Here is a 24617-nt window from a genome sequence, read left to right as displayed (position 1 = left end):
GTTGGATGATTTTGGGGACAGATTAAATGCGATAAAGTTTGAACTTCATAAAAGTTTCACTATAAGTAATGACCAATGAGATTGGAGAAATTCTTGAGAACAAAAGTCTCAAGATGCATTTTAACTGGATAAAGATCTATCGAACATCGAATGTGAATGTAAACACGCTCTCAAACATTGGTTATCTAGTTCTGTATAGTTTTAAGTAATAAATGTTTATTCAATTACATACTTTATTTATAGTCAAGCTACAGAAATTATGTTTTATACATTATGTAAGTTGCTGCATTACTTGTCCTTGTCCCACAACGTGTGTGTATCCTTGAAAAAGGGAAAAGAAGTAACCGCCTGTTATGAATATAATAGTAAAAATAAATCCATTGTTTACATTTAGCATAAAATATAAGCATTGCATAATAATAATAATTTGTTTTCATTAGCATCAATTTTACATTATAATCAATAAGGTTTAATCCAAATTAAAAAATGTTTGGGTAGAAAGGGGGATTTCAATCCTTTGAGGAAAGACAGCACCGTCGTCGAACCCTAGCCACCTGACAGCGGACTTAAAGCGGTGGCGCGTGCCTCGGATGCACATGCTGGTGGCGCGTATCGTATAACGGCACAAGCATAGCTTCTATAATATATATTTCTGACAGGGTAGGATAAAAGCAGTACAAAGAAAGTTAATGCATTGTATGATATTCTTATATTCTCATATTCAAATATGATATTCTCATACGCATGAGGGTTTCCCATGATTGACAAAAAAGTTCTAAGGTTTGATTTTATTAATATTTTAATCATATTCTCATTTAAAAAAAAACACAGCAAGTATTATACAGGAGTATTCTAAAATCAAAGTATTCCTTTAGAAGCTAGTAGTAGAGTTAATTTCGGTACAACAATCAACATAATTTTTAACTACACATAACAGCGCTACATTTTTACGAAATATTTAGAGAAGTAGAGATTTGTTAATATTTCGACGGCAATTCTAAAATAATATAAATCTTAAAATATACCATCACTATTTTAATTTTTGACGCTCGATTACTTTCTTAAAGAAATGCGTCCTTTTTAAAATCACCCTATATAAGTGTTTCAGGTAGTTTTCAGGGCGGCCTTGTATCACATGGAGGCGATCAGTTAAGAAGGTGGCTGGCTCAACTGGACTGTGCCGGAAATAGCTGGAAGTAGCCGCTCAGGATTGTGCCAAATGAAAAACTCTTCTGCGAGCCATATGTCCCTAATTAGGGATAACAGGATTTCATCATCATCATATAAGCATGTTTGCTATGTGAATTTACGCATTTAAAGTAAATAACTAGGAAGTGTACAAAATAAAACCATTTTCTAAATTAATTTTGCATCAAGCAGAAACGTCTGCGAGCGATGCTATTAAGCTTAGTAATAAATTAAAAGTGGAAAAATTCACTGTCATGGGCTAATTTAGGATGGGACAAAGCATCATTACTGGTCAATTTCCAATATGACTTGGAACTCCGGTAGTCTTTTGGGAATGAGAAGTACGGAAATGTCGCTAGGGCCTCCCTAAGGCTCATATATGGTGGAAATATTCACTGAATTGGATAAGGTCTTGGTAGCTCAGATGGCAGAGCACTGGGCTAGCGATCCAGTGGTTGTGTACCATAGCCCTTCTTGACAAGGCGCAGATTTGGTGATGCAATATCTATTCGGAGTGTAACTATGATACGTACCTGCTGTGTTCATGTATTCAGATTATATTCTATCACTGCAGCCAAAACCGATATCCTCGTTGTCATGTTTTTCATAAACTTGATTGTTGTTTCATTGAGGGTTTCCGTTATGATATCTTTATGGCTCTCATCAATACTGCTTAGCTCCACAGCTTTTGGTCCGGTGCAATGAACTTCAGTATAACCTCCACACGATAACTAATATCCGTGCTTATGTTCTGTTTTTGTTGTTGTTTCGTTAGGTGAGTAAATGTTGTTTAAAGGTGCCACTATACCGAGTACACTGTTAGCAGCTGCACCGGAGCACAAGTGCATCACTGGGCAATTGTATTGTATTTTCCGTGTAGGGGGGGGGGGGGGGGTGGGGGGGGGGGGGGTATCTTTTCTGTACAGCTGAATACACGAATTTTACAAAAACCAGAGTTCTTGCCCTACGACGGTGGTCTCTGGAAAACAATTTATACGCTGCGGTGGTAACATGGTCGCATTATTATCGCCTGTCACCATACTTGTCACGTTATAGCAAGTATGTAAGTGCGAAAGTGACGTATGACGCGACAGGTGATAAAACGCCGACCATGCTACAGCCGTCAGTCTTCCCCGCATTAACCTTATCAATGTAATTTTCCTCGACAAATTACGTGATGGATTGTGTATAATTTTCCTCCTATCTCCGAAAAAAATCGTTGTAAGCATGTTTGAAGAGTTTATTTAAAGCTAATAATTACTCACGTGATCGGGTTCGCTCTTAGCTTAGTTAAGTCATAATATACAATAAACCTAATTTTGTTAATTATTATATATCAACTTGTTATTTTCTTGATAAAATCGCATTCTGTCACCGATAACATCGTTTACTTGGTCTGCGTCACCTAAAGTAAAACGGAAAGATTTTAATTAGGCTCTCAAAGTATGGCAATATTAAAATAAGGGTTCTTTTTGTACCTTTTTGGTACGGAACCCTAAATAAATAAGTAAACTCTCCAAGTTAAATAAAATTATAAAAAGTCCATATCCACAATTATTTTAATAATTTTTACGCTGTTATCGCTTTTAGCTTCCCCACAATGCACCAAGGTGACACAAAGCCAATACTACTTAGTACGAGTATTAAAAGTAGGTCGCTTTTGCTGCTAAAATAGCGGGTGAGAAATCATGCAACAAAACTTTTCTTATCCGATCGTTATCCCAGATAACTCTATACCATACTCATACCAGATAAACATAATTCTCGGGATATTTAATTTAATTTAAATAGTTATTTAATTTGTTTATTTATTAGACATTTATAAGCTAACAGGTACACCAAATCGCTTACAAACTAGATTACAGTAGGATATAATGTTAATAGTGAACTTATTAAGCATAACAATTTTCAATTCTCTCACCCACTGATGATCATCAAAACCCTTAGGGTACTTCCTGAAGTCCTAGGAAGCTGACATTTGGTATGTAGGATAGTATTATAGTACACAAACAACAAAATAAAATCAAAAACTTAAATTTTTTTTGCCCCTTACGGGGTGATAAGGGGGGTGGAATTTTGTATGTCGAATCAATAACCGCTGAACCGATTTAGTTGAAATTTGGTACGTAGATAGTTTTTGTTATGGGGAAGGATAAAGAATAGTTTTCAACCCCAAAATCACTGCGTAAGGAGGAAAAGGGGAATGAAAATGGTGTTAGGAGGAAAAGGGGGGTGAAGTTTGTATAGGGAATTAAAAATATGATTTTTAATAGTAAATCACCCTCAACCCTTAAAATTAGGGGATGAAAGATTGTCATAAGCACCTTATTAAAATAAGTGAAATCCCATCAAAACCGTTTTCATGTAAAAAAATTCCAAGACGAAACCATAAGGCTGTCATAAAGTTATCAGATATCTTCTAGACCCAAGCTTCTAACTATACAAGCCCTAACTTCACAAACTCTACACCTTAGGCAAAATATGTCGTTTGGCTGTTTCGTTATTACAAGAAGTATTGTATAATAAAAAATCATGAGTAGTGAATCACTTTTTACCTTACGCCCATGCGAAACGGCCAAGCCATATATTTTGACTAAGGTATAGAGTTTTTGAAGTCAGGGGTTGCAGAGTTAGAGGCTTGGCTATAGCCTCCTGAGACCCAGAAGCAATTGTTTTGTTTTTGAATTTGGAACCCTTAAATACATAATTAAAGTTCAAAATAGATTTTGGAATATGTACAAAAAAAATACTCAGGGTCTTAGGAGGTTAAATGAGATCTGATAACTTTTTGACAGTGCGAGCCTTATGGTCTCGTCTTGGCAACATTTTACACGAAAATGTTTTTGATGGGATACATTTAAGCTAGAAGTTCTTAACGAGTAGGTACTTACAACGATGAAACCATAGGTTAAGCTAGTAGGTAAAAAGTAATCATAATGAAAATTTGCTGAATGTTGGTTGCCAAAGTAAATCATCTACGAAAATATGGTTGGCAAGTGAAATTCGGACAGTAAAATTCCGGATAAAGGCGGAACACCAACTGAGAAGGACGTGCACTCGTCGTGCACGTGACCACGTTTAGTGTACACTTGATCTCGAGTTCGGTAATAAGAGTGCAATTATATCGGCCGATGGAGCCCTTGAGTCGCCTGTGTTGGATTAGAAATTGGACAACCCAGATAAGAACTTGATTACAAATAGGAACCCCAATCAATTAAAAATACAGCTTAAGTTCTTAAGGCGTAAGAGCGATTTTAGATTATCTCTGAAATTTAGGATATGGGTCGTAATTATACCTACTTGATATAACTGTTGCAAAAACTTTACGTATCAAATAAACGTTTATTACCTCCACTTGGCGCAACAATAGTTCGTGTTATTGAACGTTATTGTTTCAGGACTAAATATAATAGGTAATAAATGTTGCTTTGTAGCTAAGTTTGTCCTGGAAAGTTTGGTGTTCACTTTAATCTAGATCGACGAAGCTTGTATGAATGTTTTTTTCACAATAATGAGAATAGTTTAATGATTTTATCATATAATAGATTTAATTTAATAGTACATTGTGCAAAGAGGGTGAGTGAAATTTTGGAAACGAGGGTGGTAATTCCCAACAGCCGCATGCTGGAGGGAATTAAAGACCCAAATTTGCAATATTCTTACCCCCGGAGTTACACACAATGTTTTTCATCACACTTGCGACAAAAACTAAACTTTAAGGGAAATAATTCTGAAATACGGTTTCACAAAGACTATCTGATATAAAAACAAAATTACTCCACATAAAAAACGGACACCTACGTAACATTAAGGTACATCCAAGGATCAAGGGTTCTTCTCGGAGTTTTTCCACAGGCCTGTTATGAAATCCATAATGTAGTTTTAAATTTATTAATAGGTTTCTACGGGCTTTTAGTATTTGCATTTCAAGTTTCTGAATATGCGCCTGACTGACACAATTGTTTGGCTTACTTATCATTATCGGACACTGATAGAAGGGTCACTTAATGTCTTGGACAGTATTTATCCTGTTTTGCATGTCTGGTTTATCGGTAGGTGCAGCAATATATACATGAGTTAATATTATTATTTGACCTAACGAGTGGAAGTGCTTATATAACTAATGATTACTATCGTAAAATCACTGGAAAACCATAAGTCACACCATACGTAAAATCTTTTTCTTTAAGGAAAATTGAAACTTAACTTTAAGTACCTTTCAAAGGGGAAACCGCCGAACTTTGTCCTGGAGAGTGAATGCCACCCATTAAACATCTATCGAGGGCAAACCGTTAGTAAATAGTAATAAAACCACAAATTAATTACATTGGACCACATTGGTAAACAGCCTGGAGATCTAATATAATTTTATCACTATCGAGACTTACACGTGTAAACTTAAGACTCATATGCCCGAATATGTTCGTAAAACTTGATCGCTCACACTGGGACCTACAAGGTGGTTCAGAGTCACTCAATGTGTAATGGAACGAGATATTCTTGGAGTTTCTGCGTGGGATGGATTTAAAAATGAGAAGTTTCGCAGAAACACTTTGGTAATGGACATAGCTTGAAAGTCTGCCTGTTGGCTGCAAAGTGACATTGGGCTGCCCATATAGTCCGAAGAAAGGCACCGGTGCCGGTGAGAGAAGTTGAGTGGTAAACACGGAGAAACGAAGCGCTCCACACGGTGGCCCTTAAAAAAATGATCGGACAACCTCGTAAGAGTTGCTGGGATGCTGGGAGTTGGTGGATGCGTGTTGTGCGCTGCAGGATCGTTTTGTGGTGATGCGTATGTTCAGCTGTGAACATTGATATAATATACTCGGATACTGATGTAATATATGTAGATCAAACCTTCAAACCTTCAAGAAAAGACTTACAACCCCTCTGGTGTTGCAGGTGTCCATGGGCGGCGGTAATCGCTTACCATCAGGTGATCCGTCTGCTCGTTTGCCTCCTCTACCATAAAAAAATTATTGTAACCAAGCTTCACGTGTAAAGGAACAAATTCGACTAATGTAGAGTTAACTCGTGATACTTACTTATATGAACATTGGAATGCACATTTTGTAATTTGTTAATTAAAAAAAGTCTTTAAAACAATAAGTTTAATGTTTCATACTTTTCGGCCAATAAATATTCAATGAACGAACTGAAAAACATTAGCAGTCTTTGAACCTTTGGAACGGCACGTCTATCGTGTGCGGCGCGTCATCGTGAACCTTGTCGGAATGCACGAAGGCTGATATTGGGCTGAGGCCGCGCGCGTCAGTTGACGTCTTTCGCGGTTAAAGGGTTAAGATGATAGCGGACGACCGTTTCTCCATATAAACATAGTACCCATTTTCCTTCCTGTGTATTGTAAATTTTTTTACACAGCATACTGAATATTGACCATAGCTCAGTTTGATTTTTTAATTAATTAAGAGTTTGGTTACGTAAGGTGCTTAGAAATTAGTATGTAATTTGTTTTTCGCGAATCGAAAACTCAAAAAATGAAACGAAGGGGCATATCCCATATCATCTATACCTAATATCAATACCCAAGGATGAAAGTGGGGACTACATTTGTATGGACTTTTCCATACAAACGACGTTCGTCCCCTTTCCTCGTAAATGATCGGGACTAGCGCCCGGTATTATCTAAACTGATAACCCCGGCTGTTATAAAGCCGTGTAATACTTCTGTTCGGGCAGTGGCTTGCGATCCATTGGATTACTTGAAAGTATTATTATAATTTCATAATGGCAGTGTTTGCAGTGTTAATGTTGCTTATGTTTTTTGGAAGTGTATTATCAAGTGACGGTACGACCTAGAATTTTAGAACAAATCATTTTAAATATGATTGTCTTTGAAATAAGATGATGGTTTAATTATTTAGGTAGTCATTTTTTTTAATTCCGAGCGACACAACAAAAAAGAAAAAAATGGTAGTGAAATTGAAACAAATAGTGTTCAAAACTTGACATAACAAAAGAAATGGAACTTTGTTCTAATTAATGTTTTAAATATAAGTGATGATTGGATTCCGTCCGCAACTGCACTACTGCTATCACTGCCGACTGCATCTCTGCCGCAAATATTAAAAATCCGGGCAGCGACATCATATTTGATATTTGCAGCAGTAATGCAGTCGGCAGTATAGTCACGCTGCAATACTGCTGCAGTCGACTGCATTACTACAGGAAATGTCAACTTATCGAGAATTTTATGTGAAATTGGACGTTTCCTGCAGTCATTGTTTTTTTTTAAGCGCCGTGGTAGCTACCGCATTTCACGCATTTAACATAAGAGAGAAAGATCAAGCCCGATTAAAAGGCAATTTTAGCATTCTACATATACGGTTCAAATTCACGTTACAGCATTCGGAGATATAATAGGACGTTTGTGTACTCGTAATAGGACGACTGATGATTCCAGGTAGACATTTTCAGAGATAATTTAAAGTTGTTACATAAATTTGAACCATATAAGTGGAAATCTAAAATTGCTTTTTAAACGAGCTTGATCCTTCTCACTAATGAGACTTTAGGTAGCTACCACGGTGCATAAAAAAATGCAGCTTAGCGTTTGACCGAAAAAAACTTCTCAGAAAATTTCAAATATTTATTAAATTGGAATATGTAGTTAATACTCCGATTCTATGAGTGTGCCAGTGCCATCTAATTTACTCTTCTGGAGTACTTTAATAAATAATACCTAAATTACAAAGTAGTTCAGCGCAGATAGTAATTATATCATGTAAATAGTTATAAATATATCCATAATGTTGACGTATAAATGGTTGGTTTTACGAATAAAAATGATTATGATTATCATTCACATATATCTAAGGACTGGCCTTACGGGCACTAAGAATGGTACTAGTTCAGTGGTGTCACTCACGAATTCAAGCCAATCGCGCAGTCTAACGCAACTAGTTGCAACCAATCGCGCGCGTGATGCGTATTCGTCAACCAATCGCTTTGTGGCGTTAGACTGCACGATTAGCTCGAATTCGTGTGCGCGACACCGTTGTCCTGGCCTTCTTATTGCCCGTAAGACTTGTCTTTAGATATATGTCAATGAATGATATATATAATCATGGACTTTTAAGGAAAGCATGAAACCAAGTATGTACATAGTTGCATGGATTAGACCTAGGCGAGGTCTTATAAAACATACGTACATACATTATTTAATTAACTCATACTAATATATTTAATTCGCTATATGAGTGATTCTGAAATATAAAAAGTTCGTTGATGGAATGTTACTCGGGCAGAGTCAGGGTGGAGAGGCAGGAGCGTGGTAGATAAACAAGTCGTAGTTAAGTTCAAGTGTATGATTCCCTTTATTTAATCAATGTTAGTCTATTTATACACATATGTTGTCGCTGACCCAAGCAATATGCGTTTATGTCGCAGTAAACCAAAGTGTTACTGCTGAACACTAAAAGTGGCTAATTGCCATATTACAATTCTACGAAAATCTGTTAACTTTATGATTTAGAAAATTTAACATTTTGCATACTAAACATATTACTTTTTTATTTATTTAGGGATTAAATATATAACTCGTTTAATCAGGTCACTTGTTTTGATATTAATCACTACGTTATTTATTCTAGACATTAATTATCATATATTTCAATTTACAAAATTTTAGAGTATGTTTGTTTTGTAGTTTCGGCGCTTAAATAGAAAAAAAAATCATAACAAATTGTGTACCCTAATATTGTATAGTTGTGTATAATTATATATTAGAATCTGATTATAATATTATTATTTTACTTCTGTATTTCAGAATCAATAACTGTGGCATGTAGCACGAATGACATCGATTGCCTTAGCAAATCTACCGAAAAATTCCTAGAAAAAACACACAAAGGAATACCCGCCTGGAATATTGTGACCCTAGATCCTTTAGTTATATCTTCATACGATTTCGCGCTTGATGAAGAAGGCTTGATTTATAAGTATAAGAACTTGACCGTGACAGGATTACGGAATCAACAGATATCAGATTTCAAGTAAGTAGAAAAATAGGCACCAAGGTAAACTTAGAGTGCTCACTCCATATTTGGATTGGATTTCCTTATTTAGTAATAATAAGCTGTATGTGAAATATGGATTTTTTTAAGCTTTAACCTTGCTTACAACATAAAATACCTATTTTTCTTGTGAAATAATATATGAATATATAACTTTTAATATATAAGTAAGTAACGTTAATTTCCATAATCAAAAATAAATCTTACTTTTAGAATGGATACCAAAGCAAGGTCGGTAGTACTAACGACTAAAGCCGATTTAGACGTGGTCACAGATGTCGATGTTATATTGACCAAGCCATCAAAGACCTTATCGGGACATTACAAGATACATGCAAGTACGTATATGAAATATGTTTTTGATACTGTTTGGTTATATAATTGACCAACTGGTGTAGTAATAATTTTTACAGTACATATGGCGCTACTTTATCGCACTAGTGCGAAAACTAGCATATTACGTTACTGTGTCGAACATTTAAAGGACCATATGTACTGTAAAACGTTGTACGATACATGTGCGAATAGGTAATTCGCAACTCGTGTCGATTTAAAACACTCCCTTCGGTCGTGTTTTAATTTATCGCCACTTGTTTCGAATTTCCTATTTTTCGCACTTGTATCGTAATGTACTTATTCCAGCACTTTTTTTCCTATGTGCATACGCCTTTGATTTGTAATTTCTCTAGTTAACTTAGAGATGTGTACTAGAACAGCGGCTTCTTCTTCTGCAAAACATTGCAACGACGTATTATGTAATTTTTCAATTTAAGAGTATGTGAAACTTAAACCCCTTAATGGTGAAAAAAGGAAAGTAAAGAGCGTTTCGCTCTAGAAGAAAAGCAACACTGACTTCTTGAGACTAAACTTGTTGGATTTTTCTGAGTACGTGTATTAACTGTTTAAATGTCTTAAGAATGTTACAGTTTACAATAAAACTTACTTAGTAGCGTTCGGCTAATTTTATGTTAAAACATTTTGTTAATTGCAGGTGTATTGGGCACAGCTACTTATCAGTACGAGCTTAAGACTGATGAAAAAGGAGTTACTCATTTCCATGTCGGCCCAGAGACCATCACTTGCAAAGTTGTCGACGCCCCGAGAGTTGAATTGAGCCATGAGTTTCAGCAGACCCTATCAAATGGTAAATAAATACTAAGTTAAAATAAACACACTCAGCGAAAATCAAAACTATTTCGATATCTTTAAATTCTTCTTTAACTTTAGCGATTTAATACTACTAACCTGAGGTGCTTACAATTGTAATAGAATAATTAGATTAATAAGAGTCTTTCACATCCCTGCAGTTAGTAAGCCGCTCAATACAACAATTAAATAATAATATTCGCGCTACCAGCGCACTAATATCAGCTCTCATATTTTTTGTTTGAGTTATTATTACTTTTTCATTAAGTATGTACCTACGTAAACTAATAATCAAGTACCTAATAATTTGAAGATTGAATTTCATCTTTCGGTCAATATTTCCAAATTCACTGTATTTGCATGCCTTTTATTACTTTATATTTACTGATTGATTGATTCTGAAATCTGGCAGGTGTGTACTTTATCAAATATTTATTTTTATTATTAGATGCTGATGCCAAGACTTACAATGAAGAGAAGCGAGCAGAGTTAAGAAAAAAAACATTTTGCAAAATAGCGGAGAAAGTTTACACATACGTCGTCCACAATATAAGAGAAGCTGCCAAAGCAGTACCTTCGTCAGCTTTTTTTACCAATATCGAATAGTGTATTGTAGTATAGTATTCAATACACATTGTTTGGCCTGGCCCAAAATCGGCGTTTGTTTTTGGCTGAAAGCTTCAGAAATATGATGTCTGATTTAAAAATACACCAAAATCATTATATGATAACAACACTAAGTGATATTGGAATCAATTTGAATACCTAGGTGTATTTTCGCGCAATAAAATCTTATTTTAAACCCACGTTCTTGTTTTATTACTCCCAAAATAAATCTAGATTTAGCCCCAAATTAAAAACAATGTCTGAAAGAGATAAGTGAAAAGAGCGAAGGTCTCCGCTTCAGCTTTGGCAAGCAATTGAATACAGTATATTTTAAGCGTAAACATATTATAATCATTTACAGATCAATTAACATTCCGAGCGTCCGAGCGTGCAGAAACAAATTTGGCTATCTCTAGTCCAGTTCGGCTAACTCGTGATAGTTGGTTACTTATATCAATAATGCCATAAACATTTGCAATTTGTTAAGTCTATAAAATTTGTATTTAAAACAAAATTTTAGCTTTCATACCATTCAGCCAATTAAATTTACGAACTGACTGTCATTAGCAGTCTTTTAACTTTTTGAATGCCATACCTATCATTCGCGGCGCGTCATTTGAACCTTGTTGTAATGCACGAAGGTTGAAATTCGGCGCGCGCGTCCGTTGACTTCTTTGGCGGCTAAAGCGTTTAGTCAATAATGGACGACCGCTTGTCCATACAAACATAGTCCACTATTTCCTCCTTGTTACACAATCGAAACCTTTAAAAAATTGTATCGAATTTATTTTTTGCTCTGACAGTAATAAAGAAAAAAAAACAAACAAAGGGGTCTGATTATAGAATTGATGACCCTCAAGGGTCAATGTACCTACATTAAATTATGTAATAATATTTTCTGTAATGTCAATAGCCAGGGAGGAAAATGAGGACTACGTTTGTATGGAGAAGCGGTCCCATTTCTTCTTAAATAATTGGAAATAGCGCCCGGTATTATCTAAACTGATAACCCCGCCTGTTATAAAGCCGTGTAATACTTCTGTTAGGGCAGTGGCTTGCGATCAATTGGATTACTTGAAAGTATTGAATATTTAAAATTCATAATGGCAGTGTTTGCAGTGTTAATGTTGCTTATGTTTTCTGGAGTGTATTATCAAGTGACGGTACGACCTAGAATTCTAGAACAAGTTATTTTAGTACACCTTTTATCTTTGAAGTTGTATTTATGAGTAACAGTGTCGATAACGGTATTATTATTCGTGTGGCTTTTTATCCTCTAGCGCGTTACCGTAAAAGAAAAAAAGGCAGTGAAAGTTATATCAAAAGTGTAAAAAAGGACGTTTGTTCTAATGAGTGTCTTAAATTTCCGTGGGTTCATTAGTAGGTGCTATTATTAGGACCATACTAGGTTATACGTATATAGCGCTGGTGGCCTAGTGGTAAGAGCGTGCGACTTGCAATCCGGAGGTCGCCGGTTCAAACCCCGACTCGTACCAATAAGTTTTTCTGAACTTATGTACGAAATATTATTTGATATTTACCAGTCGCTTTTCGGTGAAGGAAAACATCGTGAGGAAACCAGACTAATCCCAATAAGGCCTAGTTTACCCTCTGGGTTGGAAGGTCAGATGGCAGTCGCATTCGTAAAAACTAGTTCCTACACCAATTCTCGGCATTAGTTGCCAAGCGGACCCCAGGCAGGAAGAAGTAACTAGGTTACTCGTATAAGTATAGGTACTAATCACGTTGCGTGCACGTGTGCGTGAAGTTTTTGATTTGGCAATGCCGGTCAAAATGTAAATCTGTGTACCCATTACACCAGTACAATTAGTGAAAAATCTATAATGCTATGCAAGGGTGTTCGGTTAACGATAGTTCGAGATTTCGTTTGAGTAACAACGTTTTAGCTTAGTTATTCAAATATAGTATTTTTGATAAATATGACTCTGGAGTTGTTTAGTTCGGCAAAATTATTTACATATAATATATTATTGTGTTTGTTTTTGCTTGCTAGATTAATCAATCAATTTCATTTATTTATAGACAACAATAGTTCACATCTTACACGTTATATTAGGTACACAAAATACATATTATATTAACATAGGATTAAAATAGCCATTACAATTAAAACTAAATTAAAGTTTGTTATAAATTAAATATTAAAATTACATTAAATTATATATAATCCATCAGGTCTAGTCAATTACTGGCACCCGTTACTACGTGAACACTTATACAGTGATGCAGATACAGATAGGGGCAGTCCAGCCGGTCTGCGATCATTGCTAGGTAGGACGCTGTTGCGGCTGGCGCGCACTCTGCTGAGCATCGCCGCGCACCGCTTGCGCAGAGCGTACAAGCAATTAATAATAGCCAAGATAGTAATAATTTTAGTCGTAGAATGAAGTAATGATTTGTACATAATGATGTACCTGCTTACACCTAGAAATATGTTTATACCCTGAATCAATAACAGTGACACACACTGTAAAATTTACCGTTACCATTCATGGGATACTTTAAGAAATAATACCGAAATCACAAAGTAGTTTGAATGTTCGTACCAAGCAATACGAGGCTACGAAAGTAGTAATGAAAAACCTAAAAGTCAACGCGCAGCGCAAAAGTTATTTATATAAGTTACTTATATCAGAGTCAATTAGATAACTATTATCTAATTGACTCTGATATAAGTAACTAATATATTTGAACTAATACAATAGAGACTGATTGACAACAGGACAGTGTTATCTCGAATTGGGGTAAACTAACATTTACGGGCCAAAATTTTATGAAAGAAAATATTTAGGCATCATTTAGTAATAGGGAAAGGTGCCTTGCATTAAATAAGGATTGGCTGGTTGTTTTATATGTTAGTTTTATAGTAGCGATACAAGATTACGCCAGGATTTAGTACCTTTAATGTTTAATCTGTTACGTTCAAATAACTCAGTAAATCATGTCTTAAATAAGGCTAGGCGCCAATTCAAAGAAATCTTCCTAAGAATAATCATTTTTAAGACATGATTTTCTGAGTTATTTGAACTTAACAGATTAAACATTAAAGGTACTTACTAAATCCTGGCGTAATAAAAATAATTGTACCTTAGCGTTAAAAAAGGCTAGGCGCCAATTCAAAAAAATCTTCCTAAGAAAAATCATTTATAAGACATGATTTTCTGAGGTATTTGAACTTAACAGATTAAACATTAAAGGTACTAAATCCTGGCGTAATAAAAATAATTGTACCTTAGCGTTTTTTCTTAAAAATGACATCGATAACTTGAAAAATTATAACGCCTGTAAAATTGTAATAGCAAGCAATATATAAAATGAGTAAAACTTGGAAAGCACAAATAAAATGACTCATATTATAATTGAATATGAAGGTACAAAAATTTGACTTTTATAGAATTTATCTATAACCACGGGAACATAGCGTAATAAAGTACACCCGCCATTCAGACTCTCAGGATGGCGGGTGTACTGTTTTTTGATGATAACTTTACGTACCGTGAGGTACAATTTTTTTTAATGGAGGTACTAAAATACTACAAATTAGGTACAAAAATATGGTATGCTTTTCAATTATTTTTAATTAGGTACACCCGCCATTCTGACTTTCACCAAACATTGTATGAACTATCATATGAAAGCTGATTAAATAGTCGATTGTTAACCAAGGGAAGAAAGGTACTCATTTCTTCCGAGGTAGTATAATTTTTATAGCATTTTTTGATATTCATCTTGGTAATCAATCGATCAGTCAATTAACCATTTAGGTAAAATTATCATTCGGAACGTTTTTTTTTTTTTTTTTTTTTTTTTTTTTTTTTTTTTTTTTTTTTTTTTTTATTTATTAATAAAACTTAAATCTATCATTACAGGTTTAGCCTAATGCGATAGATACGCGACAAACCAATAATCAGAATTATTGACTATATAATTATAAACTTATGGATTCGTCATGTCTGTCTGTCCGTCCGTATACCACAACCACTTTATTTCCGAAACTATATGAACTATACTCTTGAAACTTGGTAAGAAGATGTATTCTGTGAACCGCATTAAGATTTTCCCACAAAAATAGAAAAAAAAAACAATTAATTTTGGGGGTTCCCCATACTTAGAACTGAAACTCAAAAATTTTTTTTCACTAAACCCATACGTGTGGGTTATCTATAGATAGGTCTTCAAAAATGATTTTTTTCTAAACTGAATAGTTTGCGTGAGAGACACTTCCAAAGTGTTAAAATGTGTGCCCCCTCCCTGTAACTTCTAAAATAAGAGAATGATAAAACTAAAAAAAATATATGATCTACATTACCATGCAAACTTCCACCGAAAATTGATTTGGGTTTTTTTTAATACGTCATAAATGGTACGGAACCCTTCATGGGCGAGTCCGACTCGCACTTGGCCGCTTTTTTGATAGTAGATTCTTAACCAAGGAATGAAAAGAACTAATTTCTGTCAAGGTAGTTTGGCGCTCGAACGCAGTGGGAGCGCCAATAATCCCAGACTAAAATGGTGCCTTTTACGCGAGTTATACATTCTAATTTTCATTTCAAATGCGAGAAAAGTAAAATACATGTTTATTAAAAAAAAACATGACTAAGTATAAACTTTTATAGAATTTCCTGAGGGTATTTTCAATTATCAATTTAGGCCAAAGTAACTCGATTTATAAAATGAGGAGTTAAATATTAGAGTGAAAATTCTACATCAAATCCATTTAATATAAAATTTACATTGCTTATCGTAATATAAACCAAATAATGTACTGGGAAAATAAATTGCCCTAGTGCAGAAATGTATCATTTTCTGCAGACTTTTTATAACAACATGAGAAATGAAAAGTATTTTTTCTTCCATCAATTTCTAAAGCCAGACTAAGTAAAATCTAGACAGACTACAGTAATAAAGAGTGAAAGTGTCACCATGAACGTATAATTCATGAATAATATGACGTTTATACCACCACCACACCTTGATCTGTAAAAAGACTGTGCAGAGTTAACTTAGAAGAACTCTAATCTTGGATATAACTCATAGGATAGCTTGGTTCTAACAAATCTTAAAATATGAACCTTATATGTTTTGTCACACATAGGGAGTTTTCAGAAAATAGTGCTAATATAACTATCGTTACAAACCTGACAGCAATTAACTTTTCTTATCAACTCACACTAACTGGGTACACTATTTTCTGGAAACTCCTATTATGCACCTTACGCATCACGCCCAATGAAATAATATTATAGTTGTATAGATATGTAAGAATTTGTTTGATGGCCAATTGGATTCTAAGATCATTATTTTTCTTCTTCTGTATTTCAGAAGCTATAGCTGTTGCTTGTAGCACGAATGACATCGATTGTCTGAGCAAATCTACCGAAAAATTCCTAGAAAAAACACACAAAGGAATACCCACCTGGAATATTGTGGCCATAGATCCTTTAGTTATGCCTTCATTCGACATCGTGTTTGATAACGAAGGCTTAATTTATAAGCATCAGAACTTGACCGTGACGGGATTACAGAATCAACAGATATCAGATTTCAAGTAAGTATGTATAGGTATTGTCTCATTTAGTTATATTTCAATTACTACTTGCCACTTGAGTGCTTTTAATATGATCTTTTTGCCACTTTTGGGTTATTTCTAGTCAGGATCGCGAGCCCTTTTTATCCGTATAGGAGAAAAAAAGAGGCCTAAAATTTACGTCAAATTTTCAAACGTTCATTGGGAATATGTATATGGGAATATGGTAACCATTAGGATCGAAAGAGCTCGTGTTTCTGAGTAGAAAAACCCAAAGTTTATGAGAAAATACAAAATTAATGAAAGTGGCATATTTTTAAGAGACGCTCAAATATACATTATCTGGTTAAGTAACATTTATTTGGATAATCACAAATTAATCTTCATTTCAGAATGGACACAAAAGCAAAGTCGGTAGTACTAACGACTAAAGCCGATTTAGAGATTGACACTGATATAAATGTTATATTCTCCAAGTCGTCAAAGTCCTTACCGGGACATTACAAGTCACATGCAAGTATGTTCGTGAAAAATGTTTTTGAATCTAATTTTGGAAACTGGTTTTACAATTGAAAGAAAAATGTTAAAATTCACCGCGCCGACCAACTGTAACATTCAAACTCGTGACATTTCGGGTCACTGGCCCGAGCTGATGACCAACTGGGCTATCACTGACCCTTGGTGAATCTTTCCATTACTTCTTTCTTTATTTACACACCTTATTTATAATTTCTCTAGTTTACGTAGTTAGTCTAGTTTAGTTTACGTAGTTAGTTTAGTTTTTGTTTAGTTTTGTGCTTAGTACAAAAACAGTGCAACAGTGTATTTTATAAGTTTTCAATCTCACAGTATGTGACCTTAAACCCCTTGCCGGTGAAATAAAGAAAGTAGATAGAGAGTTTATCCCTCTCGAATAAAAGCAAAGCCGATTTCTTGTGTGTTTATATACTTATTGGATTTTTCTGATATAGGTACGAGTATGTAGCTATTGACTGTTCTAAGAAACTTACAGTATACAACAAAGCCTATTTCATTGAAGATGAGATATTTTTTAGGAAGTTTTGGTACTACAGCATAAGCTTGATCGACTAATTATTTTTATATACCTTTTAAATATTTGCAGGTGTATTGGGCACAGCTACTTATAAGTACGAGCTTAAGACTGACGAAAAAGGAGTTACTCATTTCCATGTCGGCCCAGAGACCATCACTTGCAAAGTTGTGGACGCCCCGAGAGTTGAATTGAAACCTGAATTTCAGCAGACTCTTTCAAATGGTAAAGGCTCAGTTATAATAAACAAAACAACGTTGTCACGGAGGTTAATTCAAACTTACATTTTGACATCAAAATGACATCACCCGTACCGAATGATAACAAAATTAGATATCATAATGTACGCTCGAATTGGCCTCAGAGACTTAAAATCTTCTCCGATTTTCGTGATTTTATTCCGCTAACCTGTGCTGCCAAGTATATAGGTATCAATTAGCGACTAACATCTACAACTAAATTTAATAATTAAATTGATAAGAGTCGTTTACACTCCTGCATTTAGTAAGCTGCTAACTGCGAGCTAATACGACAGAAAATAATAGTTTTCGAGCTGAGAGTACGCAAAATGTGAATATGCTCAAAACGAATGTCGAGTGTTCATTACTCTTCACACAGTAGAATCAATTTAATTGTAGACCGTACCCATAATTATTGTTTTAATTCACCCATTATATAATTAATTACTTTCCATTAAATTACTTAAACTAATTTGCAGGTAATAATTTACACACAATTTTTCCTGTTTCCGAGAATATTTCCTAATACAGATTTTGTATTATATTGAATACATCATAATACAAAATCTGTTAGGTATAATTTTAGTTAAAAATATTTTTGCTTTATTTTTATTAGATGCTGATGCCAAAGCTTTCAGTCAAGAGAAGAAAGACGAATTAAGAGAAAAAGTATTTTGCAAAATAGCAGAGAAAGCATACACATACGTCGTCCACAACATCAGAGCAGCTGCCAAAGCTGTACCTTCGTCAGCTTTTTTCACCAATATCGAATAGAAATATGTATTTTATTAGTACCCAATATCTGCGTTTGTTTTGATGTGGCAGGAGACTTAAGAAATATATAGTCTGAATAAAAGAACACACTAAATTATACTGTATATTAAAAGCACATGCTACGAATAACAACTATTGTGAGTGATATTGAAATCAATTTATGTACCGAGTTCAAACTGTTTTCTAGTGTTACTAACGATTTTATTCCGAAAATAAATTTATATTTAGTCCCAAAATGCTTTATTTACAAATCCCAAATGAATACGTGATAGGGTTGATGGAGAAATGACATTGAATGCCTGAAAGAGGTGAAAAATGGCAAATGATCTATTTTTAAAAAGTATCTAGTTTTGACCGAGCGAAAGGGTAAGTCTTCGCTTCAGCTTGGGCGAATCCGCTTTCGTAGACCAAACCCGGTGGCTGTGCTTATTTACAGGTCGCATTTCTCAACTGATTCTCGTGAAATTTTGTTACATGTGTTACATACATGCATATAATCTCGCCTATTTCCCGGAGGGGTAGGCAAAGACCACGGATATGCACTTGCTACGATCCTGACATACCCCTTTCGCTTCCTTCACTTTCATAACATTCCTCATACACGCTCGCCGGTTTAGGGTGCTCTTGACCTAGCCTTTCTTCAGGATATATGTGTTATAACTTATAAGTTACAATATTAACAGATTACATAGTTTTTGTTTTCGTTTTGTGATTTTAGAAAATGTTCAAAATGGAGGAAATTGGCATAAAAGTCTTAACGGCAATAGGGTATATGGCAATCAAATTAGCTTTTCGCGAGTTCTACAGCTCATGGTGCCACTATAGTTTTCGTTAATTTCGAGTCCAAAGGAAGTAGCTGTTTAACCTCAGACGCGCCGTACGGTTATTAGTACTATGTAATATTAAAAAGTAAAACTGGCCCTTTGTAAATCCAGACTCAATTATTTTTCTTTAGCGATAAAGAAAGTTCGAATACTGGAGAATTGTTATTCAGCGCGTATACCGAGACCTCACGTACTTAGATACGTACTTCAAGGTTCTCATTTCTATACCTTATGAATATTCGCTTCAAAAAAACCAATATAAGGTGATCTCTCGTTCAATTATCTCATGGTTACTATATATTATGCAGTTGTTATTAGGAGCTAACGAAAATTGTTGGTTTAAAATTGAATTTGAAAAAGGCAAATGTCATGAAATTTTTTACACGACAACTAAAGTTTACGAGATGTAACAAAATGAAACGGGGATCCGTTTAAGAGCATATTCGGTAACGTGATCTGATTAGGAAATATTTTTTTTGGCCTTTTTATGGAGAGTTGGCCGAATTGAACGGCCTGCCCCATAGATTACTTTTTTTCACGTCAAGAATGTGTTTGTTTTAATTTCCACCCCCACTATTTTTGTAACACCTTGTATAATTTGCAAGGGCAGACTCCAGCCAAAAAAGTTGGCTCGACAGAAAAGCATCAACAATACATACTCGTAATTCTCATTTATTTTCAGTTGTACACTCCGTTAACATACGATATCAGTATAAATTTAGTATAACATAACACATCATAGGCTAGCTACGACTTATAGCCATAGCATAGTTGGCCTTGGCAGGACGGAGCTGGAGGAGACCGCGCTGGACTGTGGTAAATCGAATTCCTTTTGAGAGCGCTATGTCCCTGATGAGCAATAACAGAATATCATCCTCATAACATAGCTAGTTATATAGTTGAAGGATCTGAAGAGTAGCATAGAGAGGTATGGGCATTGTGAATGTCATCTCGCTTTGTGTGGTAGGGCACAGTACAGCGGATATCATTCTAGATATAGAGCGGAGCCCAACTGGGGAAGTCCCTCTACCTTACAGAAAACCGCAGCCAAATAACACTAGACCCTACTCATAGGGTCGGCAACGCGCATGTGACTCCCCTGGAGTTGCAGGAGTACATAGGCTACGGAGACTGCTTACCATCAGGCGGGCCGTATGCTTGTTTGCCCCCAACGCAGTATTAAAAAAAAGCATTACATTAAGGAAAAAAACCTGCGTGACGGCCATTTCCGTCGGAAGTTTCAGGCGGCGCGCCATATCTTTTGGTTCCTTCTAATTCGTGGTTGTCTTCAGAGCGAGCGAACTACACAATATGGTATCTTGAATATAACCTACATCTCCCTTTTCACACGATTTTTTAAAAACAAATCTCATATTCTTCCCCGGGACTCAAACTGTCTCTGTATCAAATTCAAACTAAGTAAATTGGTTCAGCGGATTAAGCATCAAGTAGTTTTTTAATATATTTTATTTTTACTTCGTAATGATTTCAATATGTTTTATTGTACCTACAATAAATGAATTCGGTAACCCCGATTTATACGCAGATACCAAACTTGGCCTCGTAGTTTAAATGATATAGATATCAAGATGAAGTTGGGAGCGAGAGATAAATCCATCATTAAGTCCTAAGGACAAATCCTGCATAAGGAAATCTTTTGTTCACTCAATGCCGTATTTATCGAGCTACAAGCAGAACTATTATTACCAGTATAAATAAATGTTATTCCATTAATCTCAACGCAAACAGTTTTTTATTGAGGTATGAGCATTTGATTTGTTGCAAAACAGAATATTAGTTTCAATAACACATAGGTGGTTCATAATGTCGTAGCATTTTAATGGTTATAACCTTATAACTTAAGTAAGCAATGGGAATAACATCGCAGGTTCCACATTTCACGGTACAGGAATCGCGAAAGAAGGAGCGGCAACGGCAAATAGTTCCGGATACGTTATACAGTAAATACTGATTACATGTGTATTGCCACAGACTACCTCAGTATGAACTACCTATAGAGGCGCCAGTCTTGTGTAAATAATATAAAAGCTTATTTTGTACTGTAGCAATTAAAGTAGAAAAAAAAACTGGCTGTGTGCGTGTTGGATCACGCATAATAGAGGGTTCCGTACCTTTGTACAATACAAAAGGCCATACAAGCAGAAGAGCGGTTTTAGTTACATGTATGGGGGGCTCCGTTCTATTATTTATTAATTTAAACTAAATAACGGCTGACAAAATAGAGGTGTATTCGGTGTACCTACCCCTTCCGAATTCCGTTCAAATATATTTTATAATTTTAGATTAAATTCACTGCGACATATGAACCGACGGACAAGACGAAAATATAAGAGTTCCGTTTTTGCCATTGTCGAGACGGAACCCTAAAAAACTAGCAAAAACGGCTATCAACTAATGTTACCATTGTGTACTTGGGTACACACCCAACTTATTTTTCAACCACTTAAGTACAAATTTTTTTCAAACACTCACGATTTTTACACTTTATTTACAAATTGTCGTCTTTGTAACGTCGCCGTCGAAGGTAATTTTTGTTATTGGCAGTATGTATGTAGTATGGTTTAAGAACATTATTCTCAAAAAGTATTTACAAAATCCGCTTAGTTGAGAATACAATATTTATATAGTATAATAATATGTTAGGACTAAAACTGGAAAATATAAAATTAATAAATACAAAACATTAGTATGTTCATCTTTCCTGTACCACAAGACAGATTACACGTCTCATTAATTATTTTGGAGTTTTTCTACTATAAGCCCGTCAGACCTTTTAACAAGTAAGATGTCACTTTAAGCTTTCTTACTGTATTTTGGCTAACATATACACATTCGTCGGGAAGATTTATTAATATTTATTATTAGTTCGAAAAGCGACGGTACACCTAAAATATATGTTTTAAATGAAACTCAAAAATAAGTATTAAGTAAGTAAATGCTGAAGTTCGTGGGTAGGGCATATCAATCTGAATACATAATTGCTATTATTATTCTAGTACTTTGAGTTTACTGTTTAATATTCAAAGCGGAAAACACAGAGTGGGTCCAAATATTCATCACCAGGTTCACCAGATCGTAGCTGTCAAGTCCGCTACCTTGTTGCAGTTTGGTTCCCCGAGTTTATTAATCCAATGTCCTTACACTTTATAAAAATATAATACCTATTAATTACACAAGCTTCTATTTAGTAAAATGTTGGCTCACTCATTATTATATTGGCTAATACATAAATATAATGCATAATCATTTGAGAATTATTTTCCGCGAATGCAGTATCTAACTTTGTTTAACTTGTAATCTGTGTTTCCGTGTTTGCGGGTCGGTGTCGATGATGTAAAAAAGCGGCCAAGTGCGAGTCGGACTCGCTCATGAAGGGTTCCGTACCATTCATGACGTATTAAAAAAAAACTACTTACTAGATCTCGTTCAAACCAATTTTCGGTGGAAGTTTGCATGGTAATGTATATCATATATTTTTTTAGATTACTCATTCTGTTATTTTAGAAGTTACAGAGGGGGGGGGGACACATTTTTCCACTTTGGAAGTGTCTCTCGCGCAAACTATTCAGTTTAGAAAAAAATGATATTAGAAACCTAAATATCATTTTTTAAGACCTATTCATAGATACCCCACACGTATGGGTTTGATGAATTTTTTTTTTTAAATTTTATAACGTATTTAAAAAAAAAAAACTACTTACTAGATCTCGTTCAAACCAATTTTCGGTGGAAGTTTGCATGGTAATGTACATCATATATTTTTTTTAGGTTTATCATTCTCTTATTTTAGAAGTTACAGGGGGGGGGGGGGGGACACGCATTTTACCACTTTGGAAGTGTCTCTCGCGCAAACTATTCAGTTTAGAAAAAAAATATATTAGAAACCTCAATATCATTTTTGAAGACCTATCCATAGATACCCCACAGGGATGGGTTTGATGAAATAAGATTTTTTGAGTTTCAGTTCTAAGTATGGGGAACCCCCAAAAAATATTGTTTTTTTTCTATTTTTGTGTAAAAATCTTAATGCGGTTCATAGAATACATCTACTTACCAAGTTTGAACATTATAGCTCTTATAGTTTCGGAAAAAAGTGGCTGTGACATAATCGGACAGAGAGACGGACATGACGAATCTATAAGGGTTCCGTTATTTGCCATTTGGCTACGGAACCCTAAAAACTTCGGCACGTGTCACGTTTTAGGCAAAGTTGTTTCCTAAACGTGATCGCAGTAAAGATATATAAGGTTAGAATTGTGTTTCCTGTGTACAAAGCAGATTTTTCACATTAAACATTCTATAAGTATATAGGTAACAATACAAAATAAGTTTCATAATCTACGAAAATGAAAGTAGAACAAAGTAAACTTAAAACTATAAAAAGATTTAACAGGTTAACAAAATTTGACAATAAGTTCCTAAAGTTGAAGAGTGGCATCAAAGTCGAAAGTTAATTTTCTAACTAACCAGAACTTTACCTATGAATTTAAGTTTATAAAATCTGCAGTTAAGCTACTTCTAGCTGTCAGTGTTCCAGAATCTCTTTTTGTTCTTACCCTAAGTAAGGCTATAAATTGTGAGACAGTGACACGTAGGAGTCGGACTGAATTTCACTGAATCCTTGGCAACCTCTTTAAGCCGGGAGCTTGTACTAGACACAAATATAGGCAAAGAAAGTTTTAGGCGACACGATCAGCGCTGCAACCCGATTCAGGACATTTTCGGAGGTAGGCATGTCGATTGTCGACACAGGTTATTTAAATATGCGTGCGTCGCGAAGCTTTTGATATTTTAGTTATTAAATATATAAAGTGAAAAATCCTAAAAATGCCTCTTTTGCTCGCTCTGTCGTTTCTGTGGCAAAGGCTCCCATTACTATTTTGGAATTTTTACTTCGTAATACAACGATGGACAGTTGGACACTAAGGACAACCGATTCACCAGAAGTTACTTGGAGCGTGGCACGCCTCCACCCTCTGTTTTATTATTTAATTTCTTATTTTTATCATATAAATGGATCTTATTTTTATCATATTAATGGATATTTTTTGTGTTGTTTTTGTAAATAATACCTAAGTATGTAAAGTTTATTTCTACCCTCCGGGCGGAAAGCGTCAACTTTGCTCCCGCTGCGCTAAGCGAAGTTGCCGCTTTCCCCCTCCGTAGAGCAAAATAATAGTATGC

General features: G+C 35.0%; 2 protein-coding genes across 2 annotated transcripts; both read left to right on the top strand.

The window, feature by feature from the left end:
* The first annotated feature begins 6854 nt into the window (after positions 1–6854).
* On the top strand, positions 6855–11176 carry LOC133522854 (juvenile hormone-binding protein-like). Its single transcript, XM_061858314.1, has 5 exons — positions 6855–6997; positions 8978–9203; positions 9438–9562; positions 10216–10368; positions 10819–11176. Exons 1-5 carry the CDS (start codon positions 6937–6939, stop codon positions 10974–10976), a joined length of 723 nt encoding a protein of 240 aa, XP_061714298.1. The 5' UTR covers positions 6855–6936; the 3' UTR covers positions 10977–11176.
* A 613-nt stretch (positions 11177–11789) lies between these two features.
* LOC133522852 (juvenile hormone-binding protein-like) lies at positions 11790–18824 on the top strand. The gene is made up of 5 exons (XM_061858313.1): positions 11790–12139; positions 16320–16545; positions 16917–17041; positions 17648–17800; positions 18431–18824. Exons 2-5 carry the CDS (start codon positions 16445–16447, stop codon positions 18586–18588), a joined length of 537 nt encoding a protein of 178 aa, XP_061714297.1. The 5' UTR covers positions 11790–12139; positions 16320–16444; the 3' UTR covers positions 18589–18824.
* Positions 18825–24617: the final 5793 nt, after the last annotated feature.

Source organism: Cydia pomonella, chromosome 11 (genome assembly GCF_033807575.1).
Source record: "Cydia pomonella isolate Wapato2018A chromosome 11, ilCydPomo1, whole genome shotgun sequence".
Lineage (NCBI taxonomy): Eukaryota > Metazoa > Arthropoda > Insecta > Lepidoptera > Tortricidae > Cydia > Cydia pomonella.
The sequence above is the reverse complement of the archived record's forward strand: the minus strand, read 5'-3'. Positions and strand labels throughout refer to the sequence as shown.